The following is a 21,844-nucleotide window of genomic DNA, read 5'->3' as shown; positions in this document are numbered from 1 at the left end:
AGCTCTGCCCAAGCTGCTCCAGCGGTGACCGAGACCAGTGGCCCCGGCTGATGGCCAACCCAGCAGGCAGGTCACCCCAACCCCAGAGGACACCTCGCTGCTGGAGAACAGGTAAAGCGGCTTTTGAAAACGCCAGCAGCGTTTGCCCGCTGATCTGGCTTGCCAGCCAACAGTGAAACACGGCGCTGGCAGCATGGAAAGGGCTTATCAAGGAACATAGACCCCGAGAATTTCCTAAACGGTTTCTAACAAGGGCTCTGCTCCCAACCTGCTGTGGGAACAGCCTGCAGAAATGCCCGAGACCGTTCTCCCTGCGCTGCTCCGGGTGCCGGAGGAGGCGGCGAGGAAGAGGCCCCGGCTGCCTGGACTCGTGCCACAAATCCTGCAGAGCGCAGCACAGGAGCAGGATACCAGGAATGGCTCACGTGCTTTTCCAGGCGCTCCTGAGGAGACAGAAATGCCAATCTGCACATTTAAAGAAACAAGTTCTTTTATAAAGAAGCAAGGTACAAGAGGTCAACATTTTCCATTTTATTATTCTAAATAAAAACCACACTTTGTGCTGAACAATGGAGTATAAAAGAACCCGATGTACAACGATTTTAGACATCTACTATTTGGGGGGAAAGTTTACAAAATATACAAAACTTTACAGCAAATAGATAGTAAACACTTAAATATCAGGAGGTCAGTACCTACTATTAACTTAACAGAAAGGTTAGACAGCAATTCAACTCATTTTTCTTTCTTCTGCTTAATTATTCTGATAAGAGACCTGGATCCTTTGAGAAAGGGGAGAATCAAACTGAACTTCGTGTTTTAGAAACTGGAATAAGACCACTCTCGAAGCACTGCCTTTTAGAGGGGGATTTTATGTCAGGGTTTCCCGTGAGGACCAACGACCCGGTCGCTCTCTGCAAACGCCACCGGCGCAGCTCCCAGCAAAGCATTTTCCCTCTGTGTTCCCCCCTGCACCCCGAGGGTCTCAAAGCACTTTGCAAACACGAGTTAAACCTCACGGCTGCCCCAGGCGAGGTAGGTAAGTGTAGTCCCCACAGGTCGGTCTGAGCTACGGCTCCTCGGGGCAACGCAGCCTGTGGGGGACCCGGGACGAGCCCGTCGCTCCGGCCGATCCCACCTTCCCCAGCCACACAGCTTTCTGGTGGAACACCGGAGCTCCCAGCCAGGCTGGCGGGACTCGGGGACAGCCATGCCACAAGGGCACAGGGACAACAGAGCCCTGGCACTGGCTGGGGGCTTGGAGAGGCCCAGGACCCTCCCAGGGGAGGGAGCTCAGGTCTCTGACCCCTCTTGGGAAAACCCCGAGGAGGAGGAGCAGGGAGTGCTGCAGGTCCAGAGCTGTCCCTGCACCCCCTCCACAGACAAGACTCGCTGCAGATCTCAGGATGTTTCAAGTGGGAATGATTCGCTATAACACAGGAAAGAATCCAAGACACAGAAACACCAGGACCCGAGTGCTCTCCCCATCCCACAACTAAAAACAACAGGCAGAAGGCGCAGTAGGCTTTTGCTTTCCCAGACCTGTGTCCAGAAGGGTGGGTTTGCTTTGCCCGTTAGTGTTTCAGTGTAAAAGCTTCTCTTTTTGGTTTATGTGCACAAAAGGCTTTTGCTTCACAGCTTAGCTAGGTACGGGGCTGCAGGCGCTGCGGTGGGCCAGCGCTCCAAGCCATCCAAAAGCTCATCGCAGCTTCTGGGACATTTTAGGAGGGTCTCGAGGCTTTAAGGACTTGGCTCTCCCAAGCCTCGCCTGCCCCCCTCGCATCCTTCATAGCAATCTCCGGAGCAGAGCCGGCCGCATCCGTCCCTGTCTACCAGCCCGTCTTGCCACCACCAGGACAATGGAAGAAACCTCATAACTCCAAGAGCTCCTGGAGGAGCCTCCAGTGAACCGTCGTCAAATCCCATGCTTTCCCTAGGGCGCCATGCATTCTCAAAATGATTTTTTTGTTTGGTTGTTAAACTCAACACTAAGCTAAGCATGGCTCCGCAGAGCAGCTAGAGAACACCGACCGCAGCCTGGCAGCTGACCGGTACCGCAAGACCAGAGTTGGGAAACGAGAGCTCCAGCAGCAGACACGGTACAGCCTGGCCAGCCCCAGCGTTGGCCATCACTTTGGTGCCTCCCTTCCTCCGAAAACAGGCTCCAGGCACCAAAATCAGGACAAGTCCAGTTTAACACCCCCCCAGGGCGATCTCAGCTGGCCCCAAACTTCTCTGGTATTGCAGGGACTGGGGAAAGGACACAAGCTCCCTGTGGCCCCTCGTTTCTCCTCAGCAAGGTCCATTCCTCCCACCCCACCTCCGTGCAGTGGGGTCGGACTCGGGTACTGCAGGTCCAGGGGGTGACTGAGGGTGACACAAGCTCAGGATGAAGGAGCTGCCTGGGAAGGGTCATTAGGTCGAGCCAGGGCTCAGCACTGACGGCGGGGACATGGCTCAACACCAGCTCTCGTCTCTTGCCCCGTCACAGCGGGGCCGGACCTGGAGCTGCCATGGTGGAAACGCAGCTTTAGAGGCAAACGGCAGGGATGGCCGGGCGGCTGGGGCTGAGGGGCAGGGGCTTCCAGCAGCTGCACACCTCTGCACCCTCCGGCTCCTCTCTCCCCAGGATTGCCAGCTCCTCCTGCTCCCGACAGCGATGCGCCCAGCTGACACGGAGATGCGCTCTGCAAAGTCCAGGAGATGTCACAGCACCACTGCCCCCAGCACACACATTCCTGCTTCCCCAGTGCCGCCGCCCCCAGCCCCTCCGCAGACACGGTGGTGCTGAGCCACCCCCCACTCCTTATATTGCTACAGAGCTTGTCTCGCAGGACCACAAGGAGGACGGGGCTAAAGGGAAATTATCATTCGATGGGGAAGGCTGGTAACAGGAGTAAAGCGACCCGGCCAGGTCCAGGAACTGGTACAGGATGAGAAACAACGGAGGCTGCCATTTCCCTAGGATGCTAAGCACCATTATGCACTAGATGCTTTGCATCCCCCACACGCTTCGCAGGTACGAGCCAGCAAACTTCACCGCGCTCCTGGGAGGTAGGTAGGTACCACAAGTGTAACCACCCTCATTTTACAGATGAGGAAACTGAGGCAAAGAGGTGAAGTGACTTGCCCAAGGCCACAGCGGAGCGGGGGGAGCGACCCCCAGGAATTCCCAGCTCACCAACCATGCGCCCAGCCCATGCCGCTCCTCTGCCGTGGGTTGTCCCTTCGAGAGGAGGGGAAAGCGGGATGAGTTTACAGGGTTTGCAAATCACTAGTTTCTTTTTGTAACAGCATATCTTTACAGAAGCGCGGGAGCCAATTTACTATGACTGTGGCTTGACAGCCCTGAGCGCTTCCTGTTTGTGAGGTAGAATGAGTTACCTAAGGGCAGCCACAACTCAAGCTGCGGCATCGGAAATATTTGTTCCTCTCCACCTCTGCCCCACAGCAGGATAACATGGGAAAAAGCCAATCCCCACCCTTCCTGGTGTAAGCACTGCCAGCACAGGGCTGACCTCGCCAGCGCAGCTGGGAGAGCCCACCGCGCCGAGGAGCCCCCAGCCCGCACCCGACGCATGTCTGGGAGAGGCTGAGCTGAGGTTCACAGCAGCTGCTGCTGCCGCCGGCCCCCAGAGCTGCTCTGCTGCAGCCCCAGCCAGCACCTGCTGAACTTAACAGCACGATTTGACACAAGATGTACGAACTCACATCGCACCAACAGCATCCTGCAACGCACGTTTGCCACGAGACATGTCCGGGATGCAGCGATCCACGACGGGCAGCCACGGGAGGGGGCCACCCCCAGAGCAGAGAGGAGTCCTCAAAGGTACCTTCCTGGGGGTTAAGGCAACAGCTTCGTCATGTCTTGTCTGCTGGCATCCATGCAGCCGCAGCGATGCTGCGCTCTGGCATCCAGCGCTTCCAGCGCCTGGCAGCCCTGGGACACACCGCGCCGGCAGAGCACGATGTGCACGGCTGCTGTCGGCAGAGGAGAGCATTGGCACACTCTCAATGGCCAGATGCAGGCTGGCAGAAATTAGGCGTGACCATGCCACCACAAAGTATCTCCCAAGGACCAGTAGACCCCACCACACGAACCTGCTTCCCCTGCTCTCTCCAGTTCAGCAACTCCTCTGAGAGATCCCTCTGCTCATGCACCTGCCTCTTCCCTTCCACGCGGCCGCCCGGCTGCTCGGGCTCCTCAGAGAGGTGGTGTCACTCCTTCATCTCCTCCTTCAGAGATGGGGTCCGGGGGAACGAGTGAGCGGTGTGTCACAGGCACGGCAGAGGAACTGCCGGCCACGCTCCCGGCTCGGGCACGGCTCCTGCAGACCAGCGCTGCTGCCTGGGAACTGGGAACTGCCCTCGCCAGCGACAATCACCCTCCTACTTGTTTACCACCAGGTATCCCTCCTCACCTGCACACACACACTCAGGTGCTTGCTCATCTCCCCTGCAACGAAGCAACGACGTCAAGCTGATTCTGTGACATGGACTTTGCTTATCTCCTCGCAATAGCAGCAGAACCCCAGTGATGCCCAGAATGAGTCTTTTTTTCCTTTTTTCTTTTTTTTTTTTTTTAATTCCTTTTTCCTTTTCTTCAAGTCCAGCACTATCCTGCTCTGGCTCTGTCCCTCTCTACTGAGGTCAGATATGAAAAATCTTAGCAGCATCAGTTTGTGGACAAGGTCAAACTGAGGGTTAGCCTAGTCAAGTGGGCTAAAAGGTTAAAAAAAATAATAATATAATCTAGATTCCAAACCTAGTGAGAAATGCTAAGAACACAGAACTCGATGGCCTCTAACAGGACCAGAGGTAAGTAAACACGACAGACTTCTTGGAAACAGTGATGTAGCTTACGTGCTGTTAATTTGTACAATGCCACCAATCTAAAATGCCCTAGCAAGGCCAAAAAAAAAAATATTTAAAAAAATAAAAAGGAGGGTTCCATTCATGATGCCTGACCATTAAATAACATAAATGACTTTTTTCTTTTTTTTTTTTTTCCACAGCTTCTGTTATTAGCATTTGCTCCTTTGCTGGCTCTGCCCTGCCTCGCCCCATCAGCTGTCCGTGTTTTTCTCCGCATCTTTGGAATGGATGATATACATGAAAGTCTGTTCGATGGTGAAGTCTGGGGGCAGGCTGCCTTTATGCACACCTATGTGCTTGCTCATAAGGTTGAGCGTGGAGCTGTAATGCCCGCACACAGTACAGCGGTACATGAGGGCTCCCGAGTGCGTCCGCAGGTGGCACTTGATGGTGGAGCGGCCGCGGAAGAACTTGTGGCACACCTTGCACTGGTAGGGCTTTTCTCCGGTGTGGATCCTCCGGTGATAGTTGAACTCACTGGTGTGGGCAAACCTCTTTCCGCAGACCTTGCAGCTGTACTTGCTGTTGCCTGGCTGGTTTTGCAGCGCCAGGTCTTCACTCAGGAACTCCTCCGGCAGCTTCCTCTTCTGCAGGCCCTGCTGCTGGAGACGGTCTCCAAAGCTGGGTCGGATGTCCAGGCTGCCCCCGCACTTGTGCTGGCTGACGTGGTAACGATACGCCGCTTCCAGCTTGAAGCTCTGGCCGCAGAAGTGGCATCGGAAAAGAGCCTCCTCCATGTTCTGGTGAACGGCCAAGTGCTTCTCCAGGAGGTGCCGATCCACAAAGCTGTTGGCACAAACGGAGCAGGAGAAGACCGAGATGCCCAGGTGAGACAGGGTGTGCCACATCAGGCTGCAGAGGCTGAGGTGCCTCTGGTCACACACGACACACGTCTGGCTTTTCAAGTTCACGTGGTCCAGGATATGGTTGCGGACGTTGTGGAAATCTTTGGCCAAAGGCTTCCCGCAGGCGGCGCACGCCAGCTCTGAGCCAGGCCCCCCCCCAAACATGGGGATCTTCCCCGGCAGCGGGTCACTGGGATGGACGATAACGTTGTTGTCGAAGACCCCTTCTCGTCGGTGGAGGGTCAGCTGCCACTGGGTGAAGAACTTGGTCTCGCACATGTCACAGGAGAAGAGAAAGATGCCGATGTGGGACAAAACATGGGTCACCCTGGAGTTCCGGTCCTGGAAGTGGGTTTCACAGACCTTGCAGTTCCCGGTGAGCAGATCGACATGGTCCCGCGCGTGCTGGCGGATCAGCTGGATGTTGGGCTCCAGGACCTTCTTGCACACCTGGCAGGGCATGGCCTTGCTGTCCCGGCTGTCGTTCTCAAAGGCCAGCTCTTCTTCGCTGTCGTCGCTCAGCTCAATAACTTCTTCTGAGGGGCCCAGCTCTTCACTGGCATCTTCGAAATGCAGCTCGTCCTCGCCCAAATCCTCCAGCTGAAGCTCATCCATCTGCCCGAAACCTTGCTCTTTGGAGTGGTCACTGTTGCTGGGACAGGAGTTGCTCCCCATGGAGACGTCCAGGGAAGGATCAGCGGTAAAGAAGCTGCCCTTGCCGTAGTCACCGTTGCTCTGGACCTTATACTGCTGGCAGGAGCTCGCAGTGGTTTGAACAATGATGTTCACACTGCCCAAGCTGGGCTGGGTCGCCATCCCCGCGGTGGGAGCGAACTGCCCTTGGTCTGATTCCTGCTCTGTCTTGGGAGGCTGCTGGGGATGCATCAGGGGAAGCATCTGACTGGCTTCGCTCACGGTATTCTTGTCGTCCTCTTTGTAGCTGCCTGACACCTCCCCATGCAAGACGTAACTCCGTTCGGGGCCAAAATGTTCCCCGCCGCTCCGGATTTCCCCCAATGAATGGCTCTGCTCCGAGGAGGTGCTGCTCAGAGGACCTGACCGGCCTTCGCTCATGGACAGGGAGGGTTGCTTCGTGATGGCTGAGCTCTCCAGGTCGGGGAAGGTCGAGTGGCAGGCCTTCAGCAGATCTTCCATGCCCAGCCGCTCTGCCACCTCATAAATGACGCCTACATTGATCAGGTCTGTGAAGAGCTCTGAGGTGTACACAAAGCTGAGGATCTTCTCGAAGTTGGCTGGCGTGATGAAATCCACTACGTAGGTCCTAGCAGCATCCAGCCCCGTGTTCAGAAAGAGGTTCTGGAAGTAGCCTGCGGCACAGGCCAGAACAGCCTTATGTGCAGCAAAGGAGCGGGTGCCCACCAAAATGGTGACGTCGCACATGGTCTCGGAGAGCCTGCACTTGTTGAGTTCCTTCAGCAGGTTGTTGGGGTGATTGGTGCTGTGCAACTTGATCCTCATGCCCATCTTAGCAGCTGCTTAAGAGTCCCTCTCCTGGTCAGCTTCTTCTTCACGCATTCATCAGCTGCTTGAGCAGGAGGTGCTTGGCATCCAGAAACTGGCAGGGCAAGCGGCTCTAGAGAGAGGAAAATGCAAAAAACGTTAATACCTTAACAGCCAAAGGACACCGTTCTAGTCATACTCAAGTTTTCCACCTTCCTGACGAGCAACAGAGAAGCAGCAGCACAGCTGCTTAGACAGAGCTTGACTAAAACCTCCCCGGGAACTTCAACGGCTGACTCTTCAAGAAGCGAAGGGAAGGACGTACAAAGCGGAAGGTGCGAGGTGACAAAATAAAAAGCCATTTACTCTGCCAGTGGCAGCCTTAAGATCCTGCTTCTATTTGGGCATGGGCAGAGGTCCCCCTGCCTTGCAGCCCCACTCAGCTCTGCAACAGCCCCAACTGGTGCCTGCGACATGGAGATCCTCCTCTCCCCCAGGGATAACGCTTCTCCTGGAGGGCTGGAATCCTGGATTCTCCCCCAGGTTCTCTGGGTCCCCTGGGATTTCTCTTCTGCGACACCGGCACTTGCAGCACCTTTCGGTACTCTTTGCTGGGCGGTTTGTGCCATGTTCCCTGGCACTTCCCACCCGAGCTCATCCTCACAGCTTGTCCCACTGCTTTTGTCCCCCTGTCCCACTCATGGGTGCTCGGCCAGCTCTTGGGCCACCCGGGGCAGACATACCCAGGGGGCTCTGTCCCCAACCCCCTGCCTGCTGCTCCCCGTGACAGAGGACATGGACCCCAGAAGCTGTCAGAACGCGGGAGTTTGTGGGAGAGGGAAGGAGACGGGGCTGCCTCGGGACCCAGCGCCAGGGAAAGGTTAAAGGGGGCTGAGGGGGCTCGTCCTGCCCCCGGGACGCCCCAGGACTTAGGCAGGGATGGAGGCAGGGATGGAGGCAGGGTCGGAGGCAGGGATGGAGGCAGGGACGGAGGCAGGGATGGAGGCAGGGACGGAGGCAGGGTCGGAGGCAGGGACGGAGGCAGGGATGGAGGCAGGGACGGAGGCAGGGATGGAGGCAGGGACGGAGGCAGGGATGGAGGCAGGGATGGAGGCAGGGATGGAGGCAGGGATGGGGGCAGGGATGGAAGCAGGGACGGCCCCTGGAATACCACGCACAGCTAGGGAGGATGAGGATGGCTGGGGAAGGCTCTGGAGGGGGAAGTGCTCACCAGCCCAGAAAAACCCTGGATGTGGGCAGCTCCTGCAGCCTGGGGGTCCCGGCCTGGGGACGGAGAAGGGAAGGGGGGGCCCGGGGGGCTGCGGGAAGCCGGGGGAAGCCCCGGGCGGGGAGAGGCTCCCCTCCCCGGGGGACAGGGAATCCCGAACCTGCCGCAGGGGAAAAGGGAGCAGTTGGGGAGGGGGGGGGGGGGGGCAGAGACCCCCGGGGGCTGCAGGAGCACGGGGCTGGGGGGCCCACGGGAGCGGGCAACGAGAGGCCGACGGGGGCGGGGGGATGGGACCCCCGGGGGGGTGGGCAGGAAAGGCCCCGCGTGGGGAGCCCCGGGGGGGGGGGGGGGGAAGGGCGGCGAGAGGCCCGTCGGGGGGGAGGGGGAGGCCCCCGGGGGGGGCGGGGCGGCGCGGGGCCGCCGGGGCTCCGAGCGGGGCTCCGGGGGGGGCAGCCGGGGGCCGGCGGGGCTGCGGGCCGGCAGCGCTCCTTACCCGCCCGGCGCCCCGCACCATCCCGGCTCGGCTCACACAAAGGCGCCGACCCGCCCTCCGTCCGCCCCGGCCGCCGCCGGAGCCGCCTTCCGCCCGCCGAGCGCGCCGCGGGGCCACAGCGCCCCCCGCGGCCCGGAGGGGAGCTGCGCGGGACGGGGCACGGGGACGGGCGGCGACGCGGGGAACGGGACACGGGCAGGGACACGGGGCACGGGCAGGGACACGGGGCACGGGACACGGGACACGAGACACGGGACACGAGACACGGGGCACGGGGACGGGCGGGGACACGGGGGACGGGGAACGGGACACGGACAGGGACACGGGGAACGGGGAACGGTCGGGGGGACGGGGCACGGGACACGGCGCCGTGTGGCTGGGGCAGGGGCGGGTGGCTGTAGCCCGCGAGCACGCGGTCCCCCCGCCCCCACGGACCCCCCCACCCCCCCACCCCCGTGGGCTGTCCCGGGTGGGTCCGAGCGTGGCGCAGCCAAGACACAGAGACGGGTGGGGCGCGTGTCCCGCACAGGCGCGGGTGGGTGTATACAGGGGGGATACACACGGTGCGCACGGGCGGGTGTGCAAGGGCGGGTGTGCACGGGTGCGTGTGCACGGGCGGGTGTGCAAGGGCGGGCGTGCACGGGCTGGTGTGCAAGGGTGAGTGTGCACCGGCGGGCACGGCCGCGGGTGCAAGGACACGCGCGCGTGGGTCGGACCAGCTCCAAGCGCGGCTCCGGCCCCGGTGGATCCCACGACGGGTCGGTGGGTGCCGGCGCGCCCGGGCCGCCCCCCGCCCCCCCCCAGCCGGTGCCTCGCCTCGGCGGCCCAGAGCGCGGCCCACGCCGGTGCCCCGTGGGTGGGGGCCGCGAGGCGCGTCCCGTCCAGCCCCGCGGCTCAGGCCGCCCGCAGCGGGGTCCCGCCGGCCGCGGGGGGGCCCGAGGAGCACCGGGGGGACGGGCCGCCGCTCCCCCGCCCCGCCGGCCGCCCGGGCTCTGCCGCCCGCTTCCCCATGAGCCCCACGAAGAAGTCGTGCATGTCCCCTGCGGAGAGACCCGCTGTCAGCGCCGCGGGGACCGGCACCGGCACCAGGACCTAGCACCGGACTCAGCACCGGCACCGGCACCGGGACCCAGCACAGGCACCGGCACCGGGACCGGCACCGGGACCCAGCACAGGCACAGGCAACAGGCACCGGTACCGGTACCGGCACCAGCACCCGGCAGCGGCACTTACGCTTCTGCGGAGCCGTGGGGGGACCTGGAAGAGACCGAGGCCGGTGAGCGACGCCGGCGGGGCGGGGGCCGGGCCGGACGGCACCGGCTGGACCACCCCCACCTCCGGCCCCCCCCCAGCCCCCCCGCAGCCCCCCCCCGGCGCTCACCGGCGTCCTCCTCCCGCAGCAGCTGCAGCAGGGCGGCGTAGGCGGCCCCGGGGCTGCCGCGGGCTCCCCAGGGCACCGGCTCCGGGACGGGCATCCCCTGCGGGAAGCGAAGCGGGTGAGCAGGGGGCCGGGGGGGGCCGGGGTCCGCCCGTCGCTCCCTCCCACCGACGGTCTTACCTGCGCGGACCCCGGCGCGGGGGCGGGGGGGCGGCGGGCGAGGGCGAGCGACAACGCCAGGACCAGCAGCGCTGCCAGCACCGGGCGGCTCCTCATCCTCGTGGGGAAGGGGGGGCGGGGGGCGGCGGTCAGCCGTGGGACGAGCCCGGGACCGGGCCAAGCGCTGGGGAGGGAAAGCAGCGACACGGGAGACGGGGGGGCTGAGGGTGGTGGGACCCCCACCCGTTATCTGCGGCCGGAGGGACCGCATCGCTTCCCCGGGGTGGTGGGGAGGGGGGTGGTGGTAAATCCGCTTCCCCCCCTCCCCGCGAGCTGTGGCTGGTAGCACCCTGCCAGCACCTTGGGGGGACACGTTACCAGGGCGCATGGCAGAGTCGCGGGGGGACACGGCTCTGCTGCGGCCCCGGGGGTCCCGTGCCACCAGCCATGCCCGTGGTGCCACCAGCCATGCCCGCGGTGCTGGACACGCACACGCTGCAGGCACACAGGGATCGCAAACATGGGCTCAGGCTCAGCCCAACACACGCGTGTCCCCTGGCACACGCACGCACTGCCACGCACATGCTGACAGCCACATCCCAGACCCAGACCTGCTTCCTGAGCCCCCCCGAAGCCCTCCCCAAATTCAAGCAGCATCTTCACCCCATCTCTCCCCCCGGCCCGTGCCCTCCCCAGCACCTCCACCAACTCCCCCCTCTCCCTTCTGCTTTCTCCCAGCTGAGCTGGGTGAGGATGGGGTGCAGCAGCCCCCCAGGAACCCCGGGAAGCCCCCAGGGCCGCGTGCCGCAGAGGCACAGACCTGCTGAGCCCTCAGGTGTCGGCTGGCGTGGGGCTGGGGGCAGTGTGACCCTCGCTGCCGGCAGCTGTGGAGCAGGAGATGTGGCGAGGTGAGGTGGGCAGCGGCGAGGCAAGGTGGGCAGCGGCGAGGCAAGGTGGGCAGCGGCAGCAGGCTGTGCCAACGGCTCTCCCGGCACGGGTTCAGCCAGGAGGCAAAGTACCGGGGTGCTGGCTGCCGTGCGGTGTTAAATAAGGGGCTCTGCCCATGGCACAGCGTGGGTGGGTGAGAGGAGAGCCGCCAATGGGGGCTGGGGGGGAGTGGTACCCTCACCCTGCAGCTTCACGCCCACGCAGGCACCATGTCACCGACAGGCACCGCTTACACACGCAGAGTCACACCACGACACAAGCGTGCCCAAGCAGGCACACCAGCGTCCCACCGCACCCTGTGGTAGGGGGCCAGCACACAGGCGCGGTGCCCATGCAGCCCCCAGCCCCTCCTCGCGCTGCAGGCGTGGGGGGACATGCACACCCCAGCACGACGCAGTCATTGGCACACGCGTGGTGGGAGCGGTTGTGTCTGTCGCTCCACAGTGGGGTTTTGGGAGGTCTCACGCCGCAGCGGGGGTCAGTCGAGCTCCCACCACATGGACACGATACACATGCGTGCAGATGATCACATCTGCACACGCATACAACTTGCCTGCGCACACACGTGTGCTCACACACATGCATACTCTGTGCCACGCACCCTGCCCATCTCCCCAGGTCCCGTTCCAGGGGTCCCAGCCTGCCTGGTCCTGTGCTGCCCACAGGGAGCACTCCTGGCTCTGACAGGCTGTGGCAGCCCCACATCTGGCCCCACAGGGGGCTGCCTGTCCCCAGCCCCTCCTGTCACCCAGACAGGGCCAGCACCAGCCCCCCAGCAACAGCCCAACTCGGCCTCCAGGGAGCTGGGGTTGTCCTGCATCCTGACCCCCATCCCCAGCCATCCCCACGGCCCCCGCGCCCGGCCAGGGGGCTGGGGTGTGCAGAGGGGAAAGATGGGGAGGAAAAGTCGGGGCGGCAGCGGAGGGATTCGTGGGGGGAACACAAGTGAGAGCCGCCGAATTCAGCCTGAGCAACAGGTGGCTGCACCGGGGGCTGCGGCGGACCCCCGGGAAGGCGGCCTGGCAGCGGTGGCTCACGTGGCAGCACAGCCCGGGGCAGGGCAGCATCTGCAGTGCTGGGGACGTTAATTAAATCGGAGCCTGGCCAGAGACGGCCTAATTAATTAATAACACCTACCTTTTGTGGTGCCAAGTGCGATGCAGCTGCGAAGAGCCGCGGTGCCCTGGGCTGCGGCGGGCTTGTTTATGGCTTTCGCCCCTCGCCGCAGACAGGCGGGAAGGTCCCTGGGCTGGGATGTGACACAGCCGACGGCGGGAAGCGGGGGGAGCCCTCGCAGCTGGGGTACATCCCTGCCGTCAAGTGCCCCCACACGCACACACGTGCCCACCCCACGTGCAGTCGCTGCCCAAGCGCCCTGGCACGCGTGCCCACACATGCCCCCCGTGCACGACAAGCCACGTCGATGCTGCAGGGCCCACCTGGGAGCTGGTGCTGATGCTGACGTGACGGGGAGATGTCAGCTCCTGAAGGTAACGCGGGTGACATGTGGGGACAGGATAAAAGAAAAACCTCTCCGAGAGCTTGATGAGCGATGAGGAGAGAAAAGGCAGCAAGCGGGGCGGGGAGGGGGGGCTGCCACAGGAGCTGCGTGGAGACCCTGGCTCCTGGGGGCTGCAGGACTGGTGGGACCTGGTGGTGGAGGTCCTGCAGGAGCTGGGCTGCAGCGGTGGCACTGGGGCTGAGCGGCGGCTCATCTCTGTCGTCCCCCCCCCCATCCCTGGTCCCCAAATGCAGCCGCAGCGCCAGCCCAGGAACCACGGTGCCAGCGCGGCGAGGGGGTGCGCAGCAGGGAGCACCCTGCCCGGCGGGTCCTGCAGCAGGGTGGGGGACCCTGGGCAGGGGGAGACGGGGACGGCCAGCGCAGGCGGGCGGGCGCTGCCGACCTCACGTGCCAGCCACCTGCGGCCGCCCAGAAATTGCCTCTGCAGCAGAGCGAGCTGCTTTCCCACTTAATGGGAAAAGTGGCCGCAATTTGGGGCCTTTCCAATCACCGCCGAGCCGAGCCGAGCCAAGCCAGCCGCAATCAGGCAGCGGAAAAGGCAGGGGGTCCAGGGGGGGGTGGGTTGTCTGTACCCTCGGGGCTGGGCTCTGCCCCTGTCCTGCTCCATCCCCCTGGCACCGTGTCCCGGGGCTCCGGCACAACTGGGTGCCCCTCCCCCACCTGTAATGAGGGGCACCCACTGCAGCAGCGCCCAGGGACGGACACCAGAGCATCTGTTTAATGGTTTTGCAGCAATTCCTGGGTGGTGCAAGGACCCAGTGGGGCAGGGGGATGACACAAGGTGGGTGGGTGGGGGTCCTGGTCGGGGACAGGGGTCTCCTCAGTGGACCAGGACCACCATCTTGTTGCTGCCCCGCTTCTTGCAGACGGGGCCGTTGCTGTCCGCCTTGGCTGACTCCACCACGGTGATGGCCACGTCACCCTTCTGAAACCGGGTGGAGAACCTGGGGGGGGTGGGCAGGATGGAGGGGTGGAGTGGGGACACGCCCAGCCCCACCCCACCTCCTGCCCAATGAGCTGCCTTCGTTACACCCACCTCTCAGGGGCTGCCTGCTGCAGCCAATCAGGGCCCTCTGGTTGGTGCCCCACCCCATGACCCCGCCCTGCCAGCCCCGCCCTTGGCAGCCCCGCCCTGCCCCGCCCATACTGGTCAGTGATGTGCAGGCCCAGGCCCTGGGCCGTGGTGTCCATCAGGGTCTGGTGCAGGCGGGTGATGAGCTCAATGAGGTGGTTGCTGATGAGCAAGAAGTCGCCCTTGGGCCCCCCCGTGGAGGTCTGCGGAGAGATGGGGTGGGGGGTCAGTCCCGCCAGGGACCCCCTGACCCCCCCAGGGACCCCCCTGGTACCTCCTTGACGTGCAGGGCCAGGAGGCCGTCAGAGAAGCGGGTGACAGAGACGCTGCGGATGTCGCTCAGGCTGAGCACGGTCTTGGGCTGGGCGGTCTTGGGGTCGGCCAGGACCAGGTGCTCGGTGGTGAGCAGCAGCAGGCGTGGGACCGTCTGTGGGGGGGGGGTGTCAGCGCAGCCCCGCACGCCCTCCCACCGCGGTGGGGACGGGGAGGGGGCTCACCTTGCCGCTGGCTCTGTTCACCTTCCTCACGGTGTCGGCCATCACCAGCTTGTCCTTGGTCATGGCGTGAAGCTTCTGGTACTTGGGGTTCTGCGTCAGCCCCAGGTACTCGCCCTGGAAGGGCTGCTGCAGGCTGGGGATGGGGGCTGTCAGCCTGTGCTGCCCTGTGCAGCCCCCCCAACCCCCCGCAGCCCCCAGCCCTGGCACCTTTTGGAGTAGAGCATCTTCTTGTCCTTGAAGAGCTCGCTGGCGCAGAGCTTGGCTTGCAGCAGGGCCCTGCGCTGCGGCGTCAGCTGCTCCCGGTACTTCTTGCACTGCCGAGGGACGGAGCAATTTGGTGTCACCGAAGACAACCACTGCGGAGGCACTCAAGGTCCCAACCGGAGCCCCCCCAGCCTTCCCATCCCCCACCTGCTCCCACCTTCCAGTGGTAGAAGATGCTCCGCAGCTCCTGGTTGGCGTTGGCCAAGAACTTGTATGGTGCGGGGGGCCAGGTCCGCTCCATCACCGACAGCGGCGGGAGGTTATTCCCCAGCCCAACCAGGAACTTCTGCACCTGGTGGCGGCAACGTGGTGGGGGGTCAGGGAGGTCCCCGGTCCAGCCCCAGGGGTGGGGGTGGGGAGGTGCTGTGCCCCCTCTCCCCCCGGCCCTGCTCACCAGCCGCCGGTAGATGAAGTTGGCCAGGCGGGCACTGGCCTCGGAGCGGAAATATCGCCGGTACGCCCTGCGGACCTGCCGGAGACGGCCATCAGCGGCGGGGACACAGGGCCTCCTGCCACCAGCCCCCATGGGACACGGGTGTCCCTTCCCCTGTCCCCATTTGACCCCAGTGGAGAGGACAGCTGCTCCGGCCCAAGAGGGTGGGCAGGAGGCAGGGTGGGCAGACAGACAGACAGTCCTGGACACAGCGGTGTGGACAGCAGGACAGAGGCAGCGGGCAGGGCACGCAGCCCCGCGGCGGGGCTGGCCCCGTTACCTGGTACCCTCTCCAGTAAGCGGCGATGGTGGCAGCGGCTGCGTGACGGTGGCGCTGGCACTTCAGCTCCCGGAGGAGCCAGCGAGACTGCGGGAGGCGAAAGCCCAGGGAGCCCGAGGCAGGGGGAGACCCACACAGATACGGAGCGAGAGGGAGCAAGGCAGGAGAGAAGGATGGAAGAGGGGGAGGGGAGATGACTCTGGTCCCAACATGGGGCACATTGAGTCCCTGGCCCCTCCTTGCCCCACACCCCCCACCCCACTGCCCACGCTGCCTGTGCTGCCCATGCTGCCCGCGCTTGGAGACCTGCTGGCCGCAGCCAGTGGCCTCGGGGTGCCCAGCCCTCACCTTCCAGCCCCGTGTGTATGCCTGGATGATCAGTATCGATCGCTTCATCTGCTTGTACTTGTTCTTTTGCTGCAGTGGGGAGAGGTGGGGTAAGCCAGGGGGCTCAGGAGAGCCAGGGGACCCTGCCCAGGGGGTGAGGAGCGGGCAGGGGAAGCATGGCCAGGACCCCCATTCCTTACCCTGTGGCCCCGGAACCAGGCGGAGATGATGATCTGGCTCTTGCGCATCAGCTGGTACTGAGTCCGGCACCGCCAGCCCCGAAACGTCTTCTGGATGAGGGCGGCAAGCTGGGACACGCGCTCCTGGCGCCGCCTCTCCAGGTCGAAGAGCTGGGGACAGCCAGGGCGAGTGCTGGGGCACCGAGCGGGGACAGGAACCCCCAGCCAGGAGCCGCAGCATCACCCAGGAGCCCCCAGGACAGGCTTGGGGCCACCAGTGGGGCTCAGGGACCGGTAGGGCTTCCCCCCCGGCAGCACAACTGCCCCATTCCCAGACTCACGGTGTGCGGTGAGCGGATGAAGATCTTGGTGTGGCCATACGCCAGCTCCTCAGGGGGGAACGCCAGCTCCGCCAGCAGCACCTCAGCCCCCTCCCTGTGCAGGTGGGAGACGAGGCAGCTCAGAGCCCCGCGGCCCCCGGCCCGGGGGGGCCACCAGATGCACCCACAGCCTGGCTCGGCCTCGTACCTGTCGCTGCGGGCCCAGCGGGGCCAGGTCTGGGGGCTGAGCATCTTGTAGCGTTGCAGGAAGGGGCCGTAGAGCTGGCGGAAGGCATAGCCTGCCCGCCGCACCCGCACGTTCTCCATCAGCCCCAGGTACCGGATCTGTGCCAGCACCAGCTCCGGCGTGAAGAGCATGCCTGCTTTGGTCTCATTGGGCTTGATGCACCTGGGGAGGGCAGTGGTGGGCTGGGGGGGGTCCTGCTGGTGCTAGAGCCAGGGCTGGGGCTCCCTCCAGGGCCAATACCTGATGTAGTTGGGGTTCTTGGAGTAGAGATTCTTCATCAGCATCGCCACCGAGGACTTGAACTGGAAGCCTGCAGTGGGGGGCAGCTTGAGGGAGACTTTCTGGGGGTCTCCCTCGGGGAAGAGGGAGCGCAGCAGCTCATGCCGGGCAGCCCACATTGCCTGTGAGAGGTCGCGGAAGAGCAGGTCATTGTTCTTCTCGATGAAGCCCGTCACGTTGTAGGTCACCTGGGTGTGGGAGCAGGGTCAGCACTTGGTGGGGTGTGCAGTGGCTGCGCTCAGGGAGGGAGGAGGGAGCAGGCTGTGGTTCAGCATCTCCATGCCCATTCCCAGGCCAGTGCCTCATCTTCCAAGCAAAGGTGGGAAGAGGACCTGGGGATGCCGGCAGGGCCGGGGCTGAGGGCGCCCGTGGCTGCTGGCAGACCTTGCCGGCATAGTGGTGGATGCGGAAGCTCTGCGGTGGCAGGCTGGTGTCCATGATGTGCCGGGCGTTCTGGGTCTCCCTGCTTTCATAGTGCTTGTGGGTGGTGAAGAGCTGGTTCAGTTTGGTGAGGAAGGTGTCCTCGTTGACCACGCCGGGCCGCAGGCACTCCTCGTCCAGCATGGCCAGGATCCCGCACTTGCTCTGCGCCATGACGGACACCATCATCCCAAACCAGCCCCAGCCCCGAGCAGCGGCTCCATCAACCTGGGGCTGCTCTGGGCTCTGCTCAGCCCGAACTTGCGCTGGGGGGAGCCAGGACCCCACCCCAGGACCTTGGCACTGGGTGCAACTCACGTTCTCGATCAAGTTGCAGATGATGGTGTTGTCGAAAAACTCTACTGGGGTCCACTGGATGCCCTGGGAGCAGACGGGGGTCAGACACCCAGACTCCCTGACATGTGGCACATGGATTGCCCAGACCCTGCCCCATGGACACCCCCCAGCTGATGTGGTGCAGGAACCGGACGTCCGGCCATGGGGACGAGGATCCCGAATCCCTCCCTACCTTCCTGCTATTGAACCTACTCCCAGCAGGGAGCGGGGGGAGGGAGGGACGAGGGACGTGCTGCAGAGCCGTCTCCAGCACTTCCCCCTCCTTGGGGCCGTGCTCCAGCACAGGCAGAGGGGCCACATCCAGCCCGACTGGCACAGGCCGGGGGTACCTCTCGGACATATTCCTCCTGCTCCTCCTTCAGGGTCATCAGGATGAAGATCTGCTGCAGCTTCTCATTGCAGTAGTTGATGATGAACTGCTCGAAGCCGTTGTCCTGTAAGAGAAAGGTCCTGCATGGCAGGTCGTGCCCAAGCCCCCAGCCCTGCCCCATGTCCCACCCACTTCCCCCAGCCCCCCCCCAGCAGCAGGATTGCTCCAGGTGGGCCCTGCACTCACCTGGAAGATCTCGAAGCCGTAGATGTCCAGGACGCCCATCACCTTCCTCTGCTTGCCCGGCTTCACCTGGGGAGACAGCAGGGTGCTGAGCTGTGTCCTGGCCCCATGTGGGGTGGGGGTCCAGGGCCCTGTCCAAGATGGGGGGCCGGTGCCAGTCATCCTGGGCGCTTACCTGGATGCTGGTGTTGATGCGGTTTACCAGCCAGTCAAAGAGGCGACTGTAGATGTTCTTGGCCAGTGCATCCCGGCCGTAGTAGCCCTGGGGAGAGGGAAGAGGGGCTCGTGCCGGCGCCTCGGGGACATTGACCCCACATCAGGGGATGGTCTCGCTCACCTGGGGGACACTGAGGGTGGTGAGCACCATCTCATCCCGTGCCTTCACTGTGCGGGAGCACAGCGCCCGCTCCAGCACGCTGGGGTCCAGCCCGATCAGCTTGCAGATCTCCTGCAGCTCTGTGCGGGGAGGCAGCAGTGCAGGGACTGAGCCAGGGGGCTGAGGAGGGGACCCCCCAACCTGCCCCAGGCCTGTCCCCACCCCTGGCCCTACCCTGAGGCTCAGCGATGCTGCAAGCCTCCATCCCGCTGGCCTGGTAGCTGCTGCTCAGCTGCACGTTGCCCAGCTTGAGCACCACGGCCGTCACCTCCAGCAGCGCCGTCACCTCGGCAGGTGAGAAGCCGATGACCCTCATGGCATCCTGGGGACAGATGAAGGCAGCTCAGGGTGACAGGGTTGGCCTCAGGCTGTTTGGGGGGGGGTAGAAGGGGGAGTCTCGCAGCATCCCAGCCACCAGTACCTGTACGGCGTGGAAGTTGGCTGCGTCGTCCATGCCGGGCAGGCTGGAGCTCTCCGGGTTCAGGTAGCCGTAGTGCCGGCAGTCCTGGCGGAGCTTCAGCTGCTCTGGCAGGGGCGAGGAGGTGGCTCAGCCATGGCCCCCCCCCAGCCCCCCAGCCCCCTCCAACCCCCTGTGCTGGGGAGCCTGGACCTACGGAGCAGCTGCACTGAGCCCCCAGCCAGGAGCTGGTAGAAGATGTGGAAGTTCCTCTCGCCCTTCACGTGCCGGACGATGCGGGATTTCTCCAGCAGGTCTGTGAGCAGGGGTCAGCATCACAGGGCGCACGAGGTGGGACCCCCTGCACGGGCGATCGGTACTCACAGTTGCTAATGACCCCTCCCAGGGGCTCCCCCTTGAAGTCGAACTCCACGTCCATGTACTTGCCCTGAGGGATGGGGCTGGGGTCAGGGCAGGGGGGCACAGTGAGGGGGCAGCAGCTCTGCGCCCCACGTCCACATCCCCGTCTCCTGCGGTGCCTCCAGTCCCATCAGGGTCTGCATGGCTCCGGCAGGGTCCGGCCCCACTCCCCACGGGATGTGGCTCCACCGCCCCAGTTCCCCGGTCACTCACGAATCGGGAGGAATTGTCATTGCGGACGGTCTTGGCGTTTCCAAAGGCTGTGGCGGGAGGACGGGTTACAGCGTGGTGCGGGGGCTGCGCCGAGCCCTGGGGTGGGCGTGGGACGTGGGGCGCGGGACACTTACCCTCCAGCACGGGGTTGGACTGCAGGAGCTGCTCCTTCACCTTGTCCACCTCCGCGCCTTTGCTGCACACAGCCGCCACGTAGGACATCACCAGCTTGCTGGCCTCTGCAAGCAAGGGGCCATGGGTGCCGGGGCCGTGGGTGCTGGGGCTGTGCCCACCCATCCCACGAGCCCCTCGCAGCCCTGCGAGCCCCCGGCGGCACCCCCGCCTCTTACCTGTCTTGCCAGCCCCACTCTCGCCAGTGATGAGGATGCACTGGTCCCTGTCCCGGTCCCGCAGCGAGCGGTAGGCATCATCAGCAATGGCGTAGCTGGGGGTGAGAAGGGGGCTGGAGCAGTCTGGGGGCTTCAGGAAACACCGAGAGCCCCCATTATGGCTGTAGGCTGCCCCGAGCAGAATCCCCCAGACCCTGAAGCTTCGGGGTCGCCCATGGCTGAGGCCCTGGGCAGGACCTGGGGGCACCGAGGGTCCCCACGGGGCTGCCGGGGTCCCCGTGCTCACATGTGGGGCTTCACAGCGAAGAAGTTGCAGTTGTGGTACTCCTGCACCTTCTCGGGGGTGTAGATGGGCAGGGGCCGGTACGGGTTCACCGAGATCACCACGTTCCCAATGTACGTCTGCGGGCGAGCAGGGCGGCGTGGGTGCGGGGCCGGGGCGACCCAGCCCAGATCCCGGTGCTCCCCACTCCGGAGCCCGTATACTGGTCCCCATGGACCCCATGTCCTGCTCTGCACCCCAGACCCTGTGCCCCCACTGGTCCCCACCCCAGACCTTGTGCCCCACCCCAGTCCCCCCCCAAGACCCCATGTCCTGCTCCCTCCCAACCCCATATCCTGCTCCTCCCCAGACCCCATGCTCTCCCATCCCCCCCCCAGATCCTCTGTCATGCTTCCCCCCAGACCCCATGTCCTGCTCCCCTCAGACCCCATGCCCTCCTGATCCCATGTCCTGCTCCCCCCCAGACCCCATATCCTGCTCCCCCTAGACCCCATGCCCTCCCATCCCCCCCAGACCCCATGTCCTGCTCCCCCCAGATTCCATGTCCTCCTGTGTCCCCCCCCAGATCCCACGTCTGGGTCCCCCCAGACCCCATGCACTCCGACCCCCTGACCCCATGTCCTGCTCCCCCCCAACCCCATATCCTGCTCCCCCCAGCCCCCCTGCCCTCCCATCACTCCCCAGACCCCATGTCCTGCTCCCCCCCATACTCCCTGCCACTCCCACCCCCCCGACCGCATATCCTGCTCCCCCCAGCCCCCCTGCCCTCCCCCCCAGCCCCCTGCCCCAGTGCCCACGTAGATGTCGCTGCGGTGGAAGCGTTCCTGCAGCGTGTGGAGCAGTGACTCCTCGGTCAGTGGGTCCAGCAGCACCAGGTCCCCGACTGCCGCCGCGTCCAGCAGCGAGGTGGTGGCTTCCATGGCTGGGTGGCTCCGGGGCAGCTGGGGCAGAGCAGAGAGGGGGCTGCAGCCACTGACACACAGCCCCTTCCTCAAAACACCCCCCAGTCCTCAGCAGCCCCTGCCCCCCACCCTTAGAAGCTCAGAAGGGCCCCAGCATGGAGCAGGGTGCCCCAGCCCCCAGGGGCACAGACCCACTGAGGTGCGCAGCAAGGCTTGAAGCACCGGCTGAGCCTGGCACTGGGCAGGGCAGGATGCGGCCCTTGGCCAGCTGCTCCCTGAGCCTGCCGTGCCCAGCTCCCCCAGGCACCCTGCCTGGGTGCAGACCCCGGTGGCAGGGGACAAGGCAGCCGCACACCCGCAGCGGCACAGAGGGCTCCTTCCCGGGGCTCCCAGGACCCCGTGGTGGGGATGGGGGCTTGGGTGGGAGTGGGGCAGGATGCCGAGCTCCTGCCCACCGCTGCGAGGGAAGCGGGGGCCCGGCCAGGAAACGTGGACACCTGGATCCTGTTCTTGGGGCAGGGATGAATTCAGCCTCCGCTTCCTCCCTCCTTCCTGGCAGGGGGAAGCTGGAGTGGGGAACGGGCAGGCTGAGAGGGCTGGGGGAGCCCAGACCCCCCGACAGCCCTGCAGCACCCGAGGGCTCCCACGAGGGACCATGCTGCTTTCCCCCCCACGTTCGATCTGTCCTTCACCTGTCCTTTACGTTCCAGCCTTGTTCCCCGGGGTGACCTTCACCCTCGCTTTACAACCCCGGGCACAGGGCTGT

The 21,844-nt window shown here is 64.3% G+C and overlaps 3 protein-coding genes across 3 annotated transcripts; all 3 read right to left on the bottom strand.

Annotated features, from left to right (window-relative positions):
* Positions 1 to 516: 516 nt before the first annotated feature.
* Positions 517 to 8,982, bottom strand: ZBTB39 (zinc finger and BTB domain containing 39). Its single transcript, XM_037371188.1, has 2 exons — positions 8,903 to 8,982; positions 517 to 7,314 (listed from the first exon to the last, which is right to left on the bottom strand). Exon 2 carries the CDS (start codon positions 7,203 to 7,205, stop codon positions 5,067 to 5,069), a length of 2,139 nt encoding a protein of 712 aa, XP_037227085.1. The 5' UTR covers positions 7,206 to 7,314; positions 8,903 to 8,982; the 3' UTR covers positions 517 to 5,066.
* A 464-nt stretch (positions 8,983 to 9,446) lies between these two features.
* TAC3 (tachykinin precursor 3) lies at positions 9,447 to 10,610 on the bottom strand. The gene is made up of 4 exons (XM_037371212.1): positions 10,461 to 10,610; positions 10,284 to 10,380; positions 10,136 to 10,159; positions 9,447 to 9,942 (listed from the first exon to the last, which is right to left on the bottom strand). The coding sequence occupies exons 1-4, from the start codon at positions 10,554 to 10,556 to the stop codon at positions 9,797 to 9,799; spliced, it is 363 nt and encodes a 120-aa protein (XP_037227109.1). The 5' UTR covers positions 10,557 to 10,610; the 3' UTR covers positions 9,447 to 9,796.
* A 3,086-nt stretch (positions 10,611 to 13,696) lies between these two features.
* On the bottom strand, positions 13,697 to 21,110 carry MYO1A (myosin IA). The gene is made up of 28 exons (XM_037371343.1): positions 20,974 to 21,110; positions 20,180 to 20,295; positions 19,894 to 19,988; positions 19,678 to 19,782; positions 19,544 to 19,590; positions 19,295 to 19,358; positions 19,128 to 19,226; positions 18,935 to 19,038; positions 18,688 to 18,835; positions 18,475 to 18,593; positions 18,313 to 18,399; positions 18,141 to 18,206; positions 17,914 to 18,018; positions 17,546 to 17,608; positions 17,192 to 17,392; positions 16,769 to 16,995; positions 16,490 to 16,690; positions 16,303 to 16,396; positions 15,983 to 16,132; positions 15,804 to 15,872; positions 15,456 to 15,542; positions 15,137 to 15,211; positions 14,900 to 15,034; positions 14,686 to 14,792; positions 14,479 to 14,611; positions 14,256 to 14,408; positions 14,057 to 14,184; positions 13,697 to 13,853 (listed from the first exon to the last, which is right to left on the bottom strand). Exons 1-28 carry the CDS (start codon positions 21,094 to 21,096, stop codon positions 13,730 to 13,732), a joined length of 3,225 nt encoding a protein of 1,074 aa, XP_037227240.1. The 5' UTR covers positions 21,097 to 21,110; the 3' UTR covers positions 13,697 to 13,729.
* Positions 21,111 to 21,844: the final 734 nt, after the last annotated feature.

This window comes from Falco rusticolus, chromosome 19 (assembly GCF_015220075.1).
Source record: "Falco rusticolus isolate bFalRus1 chromosome 19, bFalRus1.pri, whole genome shotgun sequence".
Lineage (NCBI taxonomy): Eukaryota > Metazoa > Chordata > Aves > Falconiformes > Falconidae > Falco > Falco rusticolus.
The sequence above is the reverse complement of the archived record's forward strand: the minus strand, read 5'-3'. Positions and strand labels throughout refer to the sequence as shown.